At 45.5% G+C, this 14323-nt stretch overlaps 1 protein-coding gene across 3 annotated transcripts in view; it reads right to left on the bottom strand.

Annotated features, from left to right (window-relative positions):
* Positions 1-14323, bottom strand: part of CGN (cingulin) — a 2193661-nt gene that overhangs the window by 1092766 nt on the left and 1086572 nt on the right. For all 3 annotated transcript variants that reach the window (XM_069650469.1, XM_069650484.1, XM_069650476.1), the window contains exon 11: positions 5033-5245. In XM_069650469.1, coding sequence (XP_069506570.1) covers positions 5033-5245 — 213 coding nt within the window. The remainder of the gene's footprint in view (positions 1-5032; positions 5246-14323) is intronic.

Genomic DNA, 14323 nt, shown 5'->3' with positions numbered 1-14323 from the left:
CTTTTGTCTAACAACAGCCTAGGCCTGGACTAGTATAACATTTGCCTCCAAGAAACATGGCTGAGATTCACACCCATGTGCGATGGCTATCTGCCATGTTTAAACAAGGCTCGCAAAGGATTGCTAGGGAGACCCTACTGAGGTTTATTGACGTTGGTGAAAATGGACAGCAATCTCAGGGTGAAGGAAGTTATCCAGCCAAATCCCTTTGTTCAAATGCTGCTGTTCAAACGGCTAACTGTTAATAACGATGATGTGTTGCCAATATTACTTAGTAACATGTATTGTAAATATGTGCACGGCTGAGGGGTTTATTCATTATGTGATGGAGTTGTTAGATGATACTCTCATTGCCATAGCTAATCCACCCATTTTTGTGTGCAGGGATTTTAACTTGGATACCAATGGAGCGGAATTAAGGGACTCATTGCTAACACAGAGCCCTCTCCTGGGCTACTGAGTTGAAGGAGCGTGGCTTATCAATGTTAAATGGCCAGATGAAAGGGGATGTCCCAGGATCATGCACGTGGTCTAGGGGGCTACAACGGACATGTCTGAATTATTACTTTGTCTCAGAGAAAGTGCGAAGGGCAATGAGCAAATTTGAGGTTGTGGAGATGCAGGTAAGCGACCATAACCTGCTAGCTATTAGCTGGGAAGTGGCCCTCAGTGAATCCAATGAAATATGGTCCAACTCTGTGGAGGCATCCTGGGGCAGAAACAGTGAAGATTCAATCTACGGAGATCAAGGTAGTTGCTGGGCGCTTGGACCATTTTGTGTCGATTAAACCTAATGGAGTGGATTATGAATGGATGCTTTGTGGTTTTAGGGTAAACAGAGGCCCGATGGGCGAAACATCCTTCAAACCACGACATTCATTTAATGGCGAGGTGACCGAGGCTAAAAAACTGTTGCAAACAGATATCAGGAAACTGAAGCAGTTAAATAAACAAACAAAACTGTCTTGGGCAGTTTATTAATTAAGGAGAGGAAGCAAGAATACCATAACTGGCTCCTGTCTTTTAGAGCTGGCAGACTGTAACATGATGCCAATCATCTGCTAAGGGTTTTATGTAAAAGAAATACCTGAAACCTCTGGGAACTAATCAATGATGCTAAAACCTTTCAACCGGCGACTATCAGCCAAGTCTCGGAATATAGGATGGTGGAGCATTTCACCAAGCTCTTTGATGCAGGGATCAAAATGAGAGAAGGGGATATTGCAATTGAAGGGGTTGAGTGGTCCCTGGATTTTGATCTAGAGGTCATACAAACCATATTGGGGAAATTAAGCAGCTCCAGGGCAGCAGGGACCAACAGTCTCTGGAATGCCATGATACAAGAAAACAGATTCCTGGGCTGAACTCACCTTTAAGCTTTGTACTCAAATAGTGGCAACTAAGCAGATCCCGGCATCAGAGAGAGGCAATGATAATACCAATTTTTAAAAAGGGTGACTGGGGTGACCCAAAAAACTATCGCCCAATAGCTTTATTGGACTCTCTAGGTAAGGTTTTTGCATCTGTCCTGCTGTGAGAGCTAAGCAATTGAGCTGTTAGATCGGGGTGCTCTGACCCTCGCCAGACTGGGTTTGCAAAAGGAGTGGGCACCTCATTAAATTTGCTCTTGTTGAATCTTTTGAAGCATAGAGCTATTGGGTCCAAGTCTACCATCTATATGATATTCATGGACTTGGAGCAAGCATTTGAAGGGGCTTTGTCGGGAGAGGCTATGGGCAACAAATTTGAATTGAGGATGTCCCACAGGACTAGTTGATGCAATTAAAGCACTCTATTCTAACACTTCAATCCAATTTAGATAATCAGATAAGAACAGTCTCTCTAGGAATTCTTTTTACTTATCGTGGGTTTGGCCCCTTTTCAATCTTTATGTATTGGATTTCAGGAAATCTCAACAAACAGTTTGGGCGTTCCCTTCTAGAATCAATGCAACAGGCCTCCATTGGATCCTTTATGCCGATGATTTGGGGTCAGCTGGACTCCTTTATGGATTTCCTTACATTAAATAATTTGAGAGTGAATGTAAAAAAAAAAAAAAATCAAAAAAAAAAATCAAAGGTCCATGTCTTGTCATCTGCTCATAGGAGACCTAAAGCGGGCTTTCTCATGGAGGGCTGGAGAGGAAAAAACTAGAAGTGGTAGACTCCATTACATATTTGGGTATAGTGGTAAATAGAAACATCAATGAGTAAGCCCACTATAACATGCTGCGATTAAAAGTCAAGAGGCTATCAGCTCAGGAAGTTGATCTTCATAGGAGGTCCAAGTATCTTTCTTTACTTCTGGTAATAACCTTATATAAACATAAAATAGTCCAAATCCTTCCTTGATATTGTAGGGCTACTTTTGGAGGGAAATATTGCGATTACCTAATTCGCTCTCTGTGGTCTGTATAGGTATGGAATAAGGACTCCAATCGATGGAATCAATTGTAGCCTGGAAAAGTATTTCACTTCTTAGAAAATGCCTCCTGGTGGATAGTACACTCACTTTTGACATTTTGAGAAACAAGGACCAGTTTCCAGGGGAGGGGAGGTTTGCAATCTGGAAGGCTTGTTGTATGACACAGTTGGAGCAGCATGAGATCTGTTTAGATATGATCATTGCAAATCCATTAAAAGAAAAAAAAAAGACTGCAAGAGAGGGATTGGAGAGCAACGCAAGATGCTTATGGCAAAAATAAATTGTCAATAAATCCATCCAGGTAGGAAGAGGTTTAAATCTCATCCCTTCCTACCTCTGAAAAATTCCCCTCGGCTCACTATCGAGAAATATTTATGAGATGTTGCTTTAATATTCTTCCCACTAGAGAAATTCAATTAGCTCGGGTGAAGTTATCAGAAGGGAACTCATTTTGCAGGTTCCATGGGAAAAGTGGAGGCCCAGAAACAGTATTTCACCTAGTGAGTCTGTGTAGTGCTTTGAGGGATGTTCGCACCCCTCATTTGGAAACATGGATTGCGATGATAAAATCCATATTGGCCTTTGAATGGAGGGAGATCATTTTAATTGGCGAAACATTAAGTATGGTTTTAGCTACATTGAAATTCATTGAATGCCTTTTTAAGGAATTATTTTTCTATTTAACTTCTTTGACGAAGGTATTGTTGTTACTGCTTATTTATGAAATTGATGTTTGAATTGTGAGTATGCTCTCAATGCTTACTAGGTTTTTTCTTTTTCCTCCTCTGCTCTTTTTGGAGGACTCTCTATTGTCCCAGGAATTAAACGTGAATTGAAAAAAGGTTAGCTTTATGGTTTATTCAAAACAAACCAAAAAATATTTTAAAAAAAAGAAAAAAGAAACAAAAAAACAATTTATAAAAAAGAATGTCTCCCTTCCACATTCATTCTCACACGTTCAGCTTGGACCATACCGCCTCTTATGAGGTGCATCAGGATTGCAGGATTTTGCCCCGGCTGCCCACATGGAGGAACATTGGGTAGACCCCAGTCAAGCCCCATCCCTAGAGGCCCGCTAACGTCCTATGGAAGTGTAGGGAGTTCTGTGAATTCACCATAGTATTCATAATACACCATTGTGTAACTTTAGCATAGTTAGAAACAGATCTGAAAGCTGCTAATAAATGCTCACTGCAGCTTATTGTCTCAGGGAGATCCTCTAAAAGATTTGCAGCATTGAGCAGAACAAATTGTTATGTGATGAGCATTCCCCAACACACCGCTGGGGAATTCAAGGCTGTCAAAGGAAATGGATTGGCTTGTAGCTAAGGCGTGTCAAAAATGGGGAGTCATAACTTCCAGCTGCTGTCTGCCACCTTGACACTGCAAGATCTTGGCTACAGCACATTTGCTCTATATCAGTTTCTTAATTTTAAACTCCGAGCATCCTCAGGCTGCTTTCAGGTCACGTTAGACAGCAGGTGACAAAGCTCTGCCATGAAACTCTATTTAGGAGTATTCTGAGATTTTGCGTGGAATCATTGAAGCTAAAACATGGGCATTTCTCAGTTTTACACTGGCGCAGGGTTTGATTTTGCTGTGAAATTCTTCAATAAAAGTTGTGCTGTACATAAGGGATGGCAATAGCAAGTGTTCCTTTTGCATTACAAAGTTGACTCTTTCATAGAGTAATAAAATGGGTCCATCGCCCATAATTCAACTAAAATGAACAATACCTTCCAAACAAGAGTACCATTCCTTCAAACAGCTGTTCTTTTTTGGACTATTTGAGAAAAGTGTGAGGCTCTTCTATTCAGCAGGCTGTGAAAGGGTACTAAAGCTCTCAAATTAATGCAGTTAATCACTTTGTATCTGTAGGTGGAACTAATGTTACGCTGTTTTTTTCTTTAATGCACTTTATCTGAATCTCAGTTTCCCAGCATGATTTTGACACAGGAGCCCTACCTTGCTCAGTCTTAGTGCCGTACTGGATGCCACCTGCTGGGCCCTCAAATGCAGGGGCAACGTGCACCTTGGCTTTCGCTGCCTCCTTCCCTCTGCTCCACCCTCTGGCCAGACATCGGTCTCCTTTCATGGTGCCCCGCAAACTCCCCCTTCCTCACCATGGGTCTTGGCATCAAGCACCTTGATTGTTCGGTTGTTCGGCCGCAGTCCCTTCGGTCGGTTGAACCACTTCCACTTGACATAGCATGCCCCAAGTTACACTGAAACTGCCCATGTGTAAATAATGTTGGCCCGATTCAGATATAGTGGGCGTTCATAAAACGTTTTGCAGCAAATATGGCCGTTTTGGGGGGGTACCATTTAAGAATGTCAATATGACCGCAAAAAAGAACAGCACAGAGATTTTAACTGAAGTCCAACAATCTTAATTTGACCCGCTGTATACTGTGTCATCATAGTGTTGTTATAGCACATGGATCATACAGATGGCGACTGATCATACATGTAACTGTCTCGTTGGGTGATTGCTGAGCTTAATAAGTTTACAGGTGTACACATTTAGAAATGTACATTTTCAAAAAGTGTTTTTATGGAAATGCCTTCGCAATAGAGCATGCGCCAAGTAGTCCTTATCAGAACTTACCATTGATGTTTCTTCAAAGTCTCTCTTGAACTGCTTCAAGTCTTTCTGGAACTGTTGTCTGAGCTGGTCAAGCGCCTGGTCATGGTTGGCTACCTCATCCTTAAGGGCTCCTTTCAAGGCTCCCAGCTCACGCTCCCTCTGGTGCAATAGTTCCTCTTGACGCTGCTTGTCCAAGCTCAGCTGCCGTAGTTGATCCTGCATCTGCTGCAATTCCTAGGATGGAACAATGCCGAGAACAGAGATTATACAGGAAACTTTGGGTAAATACATATCTTTCACTGAGCTGCAAACTGAAATCTTCTTTCTAAAAGACGACAGTGCCGAACACCCACTCAACACAAATTTGCCAATGCAATACATTATTAATACCAAATGCATTCCCTGATTGGGAACTAAACTTTACCACCAATAGATTCATGCACATGTATTCTCGCAGAAGAACAATTTGATAAATGTTTTGTATTACAGAGCAATCTGTTCTTAAACCTGGCGCATTTAACAATAAAGTACTTTTCTATTGCAGAACATTTGCTAGGAGGTGTCGAGATGGATTTTCAGAACCAGCCCTGTGGGAGAGTTTGAAGAGACTACCTTCAAAGATTTGCTGAATGTCTCACCAAGTCTTGTTCTTAGTTAAAGGGGTTTATTGTATAACAAAGCAGCAAAAGGATCGTTTCTTTGAAAAAAAAAAAATGAGATTTGAGAATGGACAGGCAATTGTATCAAAAGGTACCGGCTGCAAAAGGGGTTTTGGAAAGTGGTGCTAGGGCCATCCCGCTCTCACTTAACTCCTCTGGGATCCCCGCCTAAGCACATGCATCCATAAACCCCCGGATAGTGCTACTATTTGCTAACCCCTAGTGTCTAAGCACTGCCTCAGGGACTTTCTACCTGTCTCAACACTACCAATGGTTAGTTCTATGTGTACCTTCTAATCATAAAACTCCACCGACTTTCACTCCTCCCTGTGTCCTTCTCCTCTGCATCTTCAATTTTAAAGGGGAAGTGCGCTCAAAAATGTTATTGTCCTGAGCGTTCGAGCATGTGTTTTTAAGCATACTGTAATCGATCGAAAAAAAACAAATCCTACGCATCTTACCTTAGTTTCCCTCCCTTTTACACATGCGAAAACAGGTTGGGTGCAGCCATCTTGTGCTAATCTTATCCTTTGCTGCATCGCACCAAGTTCAAGTGCCCTTGCAGCACTAAATCATATCACCCGCCCCTGAAGCTGACATTACTAGACGATTACGCCCCTTTTCACAACGCCAATGCACGTCTCATGTCAAAGTTCTCTGTGCGCAATCTATTGACGTGTCTCCATGGAAATGGCCAGATGCCTCTTTCCTCAATAAGTATAAACAGACCCCTTCTCGTTCGACATCAGAGTTGCTTTTTCCATCGTTTCACCGTCTCTTTTTGTATCGCCTGTGACTCGCTTCTGCTCTGTTCAGCTATCTTTGTTGCACGAAGCCGCTGCAAATAGATACTTACACTAGCATTACTATTGATGTCAACCGTTACTTGCGTTTTAATAAAAGATTTGGCGTATGATTGGCACAATACAGCCCTACCAGTACGGGCCAGAGTATTCCGAGGAGGAAGTAACTAAAAGAGAAAGATGCGGAAACGATGGGGAATCGAACAATAACTGGGAAGATGAATCACTGGAGCAGGAGCCTGAGCCTAGTCGCATGGAAGACGTTTCCACCTGGTGTACCTGCAATCTTTGCGAACTCATGGCAACCAATGTGGAGAACTGCTGCTGCGAAGAAAACTCTGGATGCTTGGCCTACATATCAGAAGGAGACACACCACCGCTATGCGTTACTGAGCAGCATGACTTCAAGGCAGCCTGCCTCACAAGGTCTGTGTTGAGGATTATGGTGGTGCTTATGCACGAACTTCACGCAACAGTTCGCCCTCACAATCCAAGTAACGAATACGTGTACTCTAGATGTGATGTCATTTTGGGTGTCCAGACATTTGGTCGACTGAAAACTGGTCGAAAGACATTTGGTCGATGCAATTTAGTCGAAAACCAAATGGTCGATTTTTTTTTTTAAATTATATATATATTTTTCAGGTTTTCGTTTTTTTAAAAAAAGGGTTTTTTTTTTAGAAAAAAAGGTGGGTTGGGGGGGACCCCCCATATTTTTCGGGTTTTCGTTTTTTAAAAAAAGGGGTTTTTTTAGAGAAAAAAGGTGGGTTGGGGGGGACCCCCCCAAAAAAAAAAAAGGGGTGAAAATAAAAATAAAAAAAAAATTCGACCATTTGGTTTTCAACCAAATTGGTTCGACCATTTGTCCATTCGACCAATTTTTTTCGACCAAATGTCTGGTAACTGTCATTTTGACCACTGAGACGACTAACATTTCATTTTTGTCTCCTATATTGTCATAACTTTGATCGATCACTGACAAATTAATGTAGTCTGCAAACTGAATATATTTGTCTGCTTTTTGAAAATCAGAGTGTTCATCGCTTATTTGTCTTTCACATTCAACTAAGAAACAATATTTCTGTGTACCCCCAAACGTTATGGATTGAATAAGTGTTCACTTTTGTAATGTGTCGAGACTTCAAAGCCCAAGTTCATTTATCCAAGAAGTAACTTTTGTACGGTCAACTATGCCATAGAATACAGGGAGCATTTTCAAGTAAGGGTTGTACACTTATCAGGTGCATTTAATTACAGTATGTATGTTTCTCTTCCACAGGTGGTACAGGCTGGTGGCCTACCGTTCATTTACATGGTGGCATTATTAAAGGCTTGGATTCCGCGTTCGATGAGTAATAACCGCCTGCGTCGTTGGAGCCATTCGTGCCAAATTCCCCAGTGACAGCGCACAGTACAGGGGATTTTCACACACTGTGCTGCAACCTCAAATATAGAATTTGTAGTTTTCTTGAGCCATCAACATCCCCAAACTAAATAAAATACAAATGAGCATGTACAAATAGTTGTTTCAGTTTTTCTGTGAATCAAGAACACTCTTACTCGTTTATGAGGGAAATAAAAGAATGGTTGGTGCCCTTTTACAATCACCTCATCCGTAACAATCCATCGCCACTCCATTATACCCCACTCTGGAACTGAGTGGGTGTGAACGGCCAAGGTGCCAAACACAATGTCACTACAGGTTCTTCTGCATGGTGACCATTGGTCTCATGGCCTCCCCAGACCCAGTGTCTCCAGGCTCCCCTATTCAAGACCACGCCCCAGCATTCCACATAAGTGTGTCTCCCTTCAGCAGTGTTCCAGGCCTTTTGTGCTCGCCTCATGCCCATCCATCCATCCATCCCCCCTCCAGTACCAATGGCAGTTCGCACCTGTGGCCATGCGCTCGCAAGGGGGCTGGGAGGATGGGAACGGCCAAGGTGCCAAACACCATATACACTTCAATAGGGCTCTTCTGCATGGTGACCATTGTTCTCATGGCCTCCCCAGACCCAGTGTCTCCAGGCTCCCCTCTTCAAGACCCAGCAAAAAACATGTCATACATTCACATACACACCCACTTTTCTAATCCTTTATAAACACCTTGACATTTAACCAGAGAACATCTCTGAGCTTTGCAAGGTATCTCTATCGTGCTACCTGTTCCACAGATACATGCTCCCCTGCTTGCTGAATCGGCTTGTTTGTTCGTCCAGGTAACGGTAGGTCACCTATTTACTTCTCTATATTCACCGATCGCTGATCTCAAATTTTCTATTTCCACCGAATGTACCCAGTATTGTAATGTTCATTTATCACAAAGACTTCACCATTGTCTAATGTTTCAAGTATTTTGATCTTGATAAATAGCACATTAGATCAACGTCCATTGTAATAGAATGGAATCTTTCATGGTCCAGTTTTGCAAGCATGTTTCCTTTTGATGCATGAAAGTACATTCAATGGACGAGTAAAACGTTACGATTTGCGGTATAACAATCAATTCTGTAAGAAAGTTATCGCTGTGTTCATTTGACTAGGTAACGCAGGTTTTCCTTCTTAGACTAAAACTACTATTACATAGAAATCTGTGATATAATTCCATCAATCACATGGATACAGTATTATTTTTTAAATGATTTATATGTTTTTATACACATCTTACAGACTTTTCAAGAATGCCTGCTTGGTGTGTGGTTGCCCTTCTGTGAGCCATGCCAAAAGTCCGGGCACAGTCCTGCATACATTCCCGAAGAGTATTGATTTAATAAGAAGATGGGTTAAATATGGGAATAGTTTCTTACCTGTAACTCCATTTCTCCAGCATTGGTATCTTTCATGGATTCACATGCTTAGAATATTCCCCGTCGTCAGGCTGGGAATCCCCGGTACATTATATAGACCCTTTCCCGTAGGAAAACTTTTTCGACGCTTATGCGTCCTATCCACCTCGTTTTGTATCATGCGTGCCCGCGCCGCCAGGGCGTCATGATATAAATACAGGCCCCGCCCCCGCGCTCCCTCAGATTTCAGCCCCCAAAGTAGTGGGGGAACCGGTTTGCATGTTCAGGGGAGGCAGGTGGGCGCATGTGAATCCATGAAAGATACCAATGCTGGAGAAATGGAGTTACAGGTAAGAAACTATTCCCTTCTCCAGCATTGGATCTTTCATGGATTCACATGCTTAGAATAGATTACACAGCAGTACCACCCCCAAAGAGGAGGCGTGCATGCAAACCCATACACTTTGTTCGCAAAGCCCGTTCCCTATGATCATGTATACATCAGTAATAGTTAACACAGGAAAACGAACCACATACAGTCACAAATTCCATAGGATGCAACCCCTCAGCCGGGGCTTACCTTACTGGAATAGGTGTCGAAGCACCGCCTGCCCCATCCGGGTATCTTCAGCATGTTGCTGCGACAGGCAGTAATGGCGGGTAAAGGTGTGTGTAGCCGCCCAGGTAGCCGCCATGCAAATGTCCCCCAGAGGGACTCCGGCCCACAGTGCCGTCGACGATGCCGCTGCTCTAGTTGAGTGAGCTCTTGGCCGTCGTAGAAGAGGTTTCCCTGCCCTAGAATGGCAGTACGAAATGGTAGATGACACCCATCTTGACAGTCCTTGTTTCGAAATGGCTTTTCCTTTAGCACCCAAACCATAGGCCACGAACAGCTGTCTCGATTCTCTGAACGGTTGCGTACGATGGAGATAAAACTTAAGGGCCCTTTTTACATCCAATGTGTGTAGCATGCGCTCCGCTCCCGAGCATGGCTCCTGAAAAAACGTAGGCAACACAATAGAGGAGTGTTTATGGAACACCGAAGGAGCTTTTGGTATAAACTGCGGGTTAGTGGCTAGGACTACCTTGTTCTTGAAAAATCGTAAGTATGGCGGGTCTACCATTAGAGCCTGAACTTCTGAAATACGTCGTGCTGAAGTGATGGCCACTAGGAAGGCCAATTTCCACGACAGAAACTTTAGAGACGATGATGACATTGGCTCAAAAGGAGGCTTCATAAGAGATGTTAAGACCAGATTGAGGCTCCACTCCGGCGGAAATTTCTTCTCTGGAGGGAAACTCCGAAAGAGGTCTTTAAGGAAGTGTTTAATCAGGCGGTCGCTGAACAGAGGTGCCGAGTGCCGTCGACGAGTAAACCTGGAAATGGCTGCTAGGTGTACTTTTATTGAAGATACCGACAGGCCCTTTTGAGCTAAGAGCAGCAAGTATGGAAGGAGCTGTTCTGGCTTAATCGATTGCGGGGCCAAGCCTGGTTGATCCTCACACCATTGACAGAAACTTTTCCATTTGTACGCGTATGAGGCGTTTGTGGAAGGTGCTCTTGCCGCTTGTAGGATACGCCGACAGTCCTCCGGAATCGTTAGCCGACCAAATTTGGCGAAGTCAGGAGCCAGGCCGTCAACTGGAGGCTGTCCGGGTCGTGATGCCAAACAACACCGTCCTGTCGAGACAGAAGGTCGGGGGTCTTCTTGAATCTCATCGGTTCCGCCGCCGCTAAGTGTGGCAGGTCTGAAAACCACACCTGTCTGGGCCAGTACGGGGCCACCAGAATTACACGACATGGGTACCTGAGGATCCATTGCAATGTCCTCCGGACCAGGGGAAATGGAGGAAATGCGTACATGAAATTGTTCGTCCATGGGAAGGAGAACGCATCCCCCAGAGAGCCCTTCTGAGGCCATCTGCTTGCGTACTGATGGCATTTTTTGTTGTTCTTCGTTGCAAACAGGTCTATGGACGGGTGTCCCCATTTCTTGAATACTTGTTGTAGTTGCTGGTCGTTCAGTACCCACTCGTGAACTTCGTTCATTTCTCTGCTGAGGGCATCTGCTTCCACGTTTCTCACGCCTGGTAGGTGGAACGCTAAGATTTTCATGTTGTGTTGTATGGCCCAATGCCAGATTTTCTGTGCCTCCGTCGATAGGGATCTGGAACGTGTCCCTCCTTGTTTTCTCAAGTAGAACATCGTAGTGGTGTTGTCCGTCATGACACGCACCACCGAGTCCCTCAGTTGCGGAAGAAAAGATTTTAGAGCCCATCGCACTGCTCTCAGTTCTAGCAGGTTGATATGCAGGGAGGACTCCTGCAAGGACCACCGGCCTTGTACCTGTAACATATCCAGATGAGCTCCCCATCTGCTCAGCGATGCATCCGTCACCACCGTCTTTTGAAACTCTGGTTCCAGAAGAGGCATCCCTTTCGTTAGATGAGTAGACACTCTCCACCAGCCGAGTGCTTGAACTAGTTGTTCGTCGACGACCAGTCTGTCGGACCAGCGACCTCGGCTCTGCGCCCAACGGTCCGCTAGAAATTCCTGGCAAGGCCTCATAAACAGACGGCAGTTGTTTATTAGCGGAATGCAGGACGACATGGTCCCTAGCAGGGACATGTACTTGCGCACTGAGACCTTGGTACCGCCTCTCCATTCCGACGCCTTGTTTTGAGGTTTCTGAATTCTTTCGCTGGATGGTCTCACCAGGCTTGTGTGTGTATGAAACTCCGCTCCTAGGAAGACCAAGGTCCTCGAAGGCTTTACGGAGGACTTGTTGAAGTTGATTGCGAAGCCCAGTTCCTGTAAGAGGGACATTGTGGCTCGTAGACTGTCTCGTGTTTGTTCCTTGGATGAACCTCTGACCAGCCAGTCGTCTAGATATGGATAGACATGATGACCGTCCTTCCTTAAATGGGGCGGTATAGGGGCCAAGCACTTGGTGAACGTCCTGGGGGAGGACTTGAGCCCGAAAGGGAGGACCTTGAACTGAAAATGCTTTTTCCCGACGACAAATCTTAAATATCTCCTGTGTCGTGGGCGTATTGGAATGTGAAAATAAGCATCTTGAAGGTCTAGTGATGATAGATAATCCATGGGTTGCACCGACCTGATAAACCTCTTGGAGCTTTAGCATTTTGAATTTTAGGCTCTTTAGCCACTTGTTGAGTACCCTCAGGTCGAGAATGGGCCTCCATTTGCCGTTTGGCTTTTTTACAACAAAGAACCTGGAATAAACTCCTTGTCCTTCCTGTGCTACAGGAACTCTCTCTACCTCCCCTTTTTGCAACATAAGCGCCGCCTCTTGTCGTAGGACTCGGAGGTGGGGCTGTGTCGAGAATAAAGGAGGAAGACGCGGAGGCTTGTCTTTGAATTGCAGCGCATGAGCCATGCGAATCGTGTCTAGGACCCATCGATCTGTGGTGATGCATTTCCATCGGTCGAAGTGATGAGAGACTCGACCCCCCAGGACGTTCCGAAGGCCGTCATTGGTTGTTGGTTTGCTTGGTCTTCGTCGACGACTGACCTGAGCCTCGCCGTCTGGAGGCTTGATAATCCCTGCTTCTACGAGCCGACTGGGACGCTCGTCTGAACCCTTGTGAAGAGTAAGAGGGCCTGTTGAAACCACGGTCCCTCGAGGCTCCAAAGCGGGAGTTTCCAGAAGCACCCCTGAAGGGGCGAAAAGAACGAAAATTTCTACCCGTTTGCAGGGCGCCGAGGGACCTAGCAGTATCCGTGTCTTCTTTCATCCCTTTCAGCGCTTCATCAACCTTTTCGCCAAACAGGTGTTCCCCTTCGCATGGCATGTCAAGGACTTTGTACTGTACTTCAGGACGGAAAGTAGTACATTTGAGCCACGCTTGCCGACGAAGCACTACTCCATGGTTGATTTGTTTGAACCCAGATTCTGCTAGGTCAACTGCGATATTGATAGCGTGGTTCGAGGCCTCTTCGCCATCCCGCACCAGTAACATAGCTGTTTTCCGGTGTTCGTCTGGCAGGTGTTCTAGGATAGGGGCTAATTTGTGCCACATTTCCCTATCATATCGTGACACGATCGCTAAGGAATTGGCTGCTCTTACTGTCGTCGCTCCGACCGAGAGCACCTTCTTTCCAAAGGCGTCCTGTCTCCTAGCCTCGCTTCCAGGTGGCGTTGAACATTTTTGCTGGACCCTGGCCTTCCTAGCCGCTGCCGCCGAAACCACCGAGTCAGACAGAGGCTGTGATGTTAGACATTTTGGAGTGGACTCCGGAGCTTTAAACTTTTTCTCGATCCGTCCCTTTATGGCAGGCTCCGAGAACGGATGGCGCATCGTTTTGAGACCTTCTTGCCACACGTGGTCCAGGATTGGAATGGCAAAAACCGATTTTCTCCTTTGACCCATATGGTCAAAAAGGAAACAGTCTTTCTTCTGCTCCTCCGGAATCAAGCCGAATTCGGAACAAGCTTTCCCCATCATTGCATGGAAGGCTCCCACATCATCCGGGGGAGATGGCTGTGACTGGCTCCTCGTAGACTCTACCTCTACATCCGAATTCCATGTTGGGTCCCTCGAAGGTGACAGGGAGATGTCTGACCCTGAGTCACCCAGTACAGAATCGGACTCCGAAAACTCACCCTCCTCCTGCGCTCGAGGACGATCTCTTACTGCCTGGGGAGCCGATGGGTGTTTAGTCGTCGATCGAGCCCTGCAAGTTTGCTCGTCGACGGAAGGTACAGACAGAAGTGACGATGACGTCCCGGGCTGAGGGAACTGCGTATCCAGCCGCTGCAGGAGCTTCTGAAGAGTATTAAGCACATCCAGAGACAAAACCGTCTGGGGGGTCAATAACGTGGACGATATCGGTACCACACCCCCGTTTGCACTCGTCGCCGTTGTAGTCGATGTGGAAGGCCGTAAGCCTAAATCCGATGGTTGCAGAACCAGATCACCTTCTCCTTCCGCCGAGACGGCCGTGTCTGGCTGCAGTAAGACCTCCGGGGGGATCGGGTCATAGACCTCGGGCAGCCAAGCCATGGACTGAGTCTCCGTCGACGGGGGAATCCCCACCGCTGC

The sequence above is a fragment of the Ambystoma mexicanum genome, chromosome 1p (genome assembly GCF_040938575.1).
Source record: "Ambystoma mexicanum isolate Mex_15411 chromosome 1p, UKY_AmexF1_1, whole genome shotgun sequence".
Lineage (NCBI taxonomy): Eukaryota > Metazoa > Chordata > Amphibia > Caudata > Ambystomatidae > Ambystoma > Ambystoma mexicanum.
The sequence above is the reverse complement of the archived record's forward strand: the minus strand, read 5'-3'. Positions and strand labels throughout refer to the sequence as shown.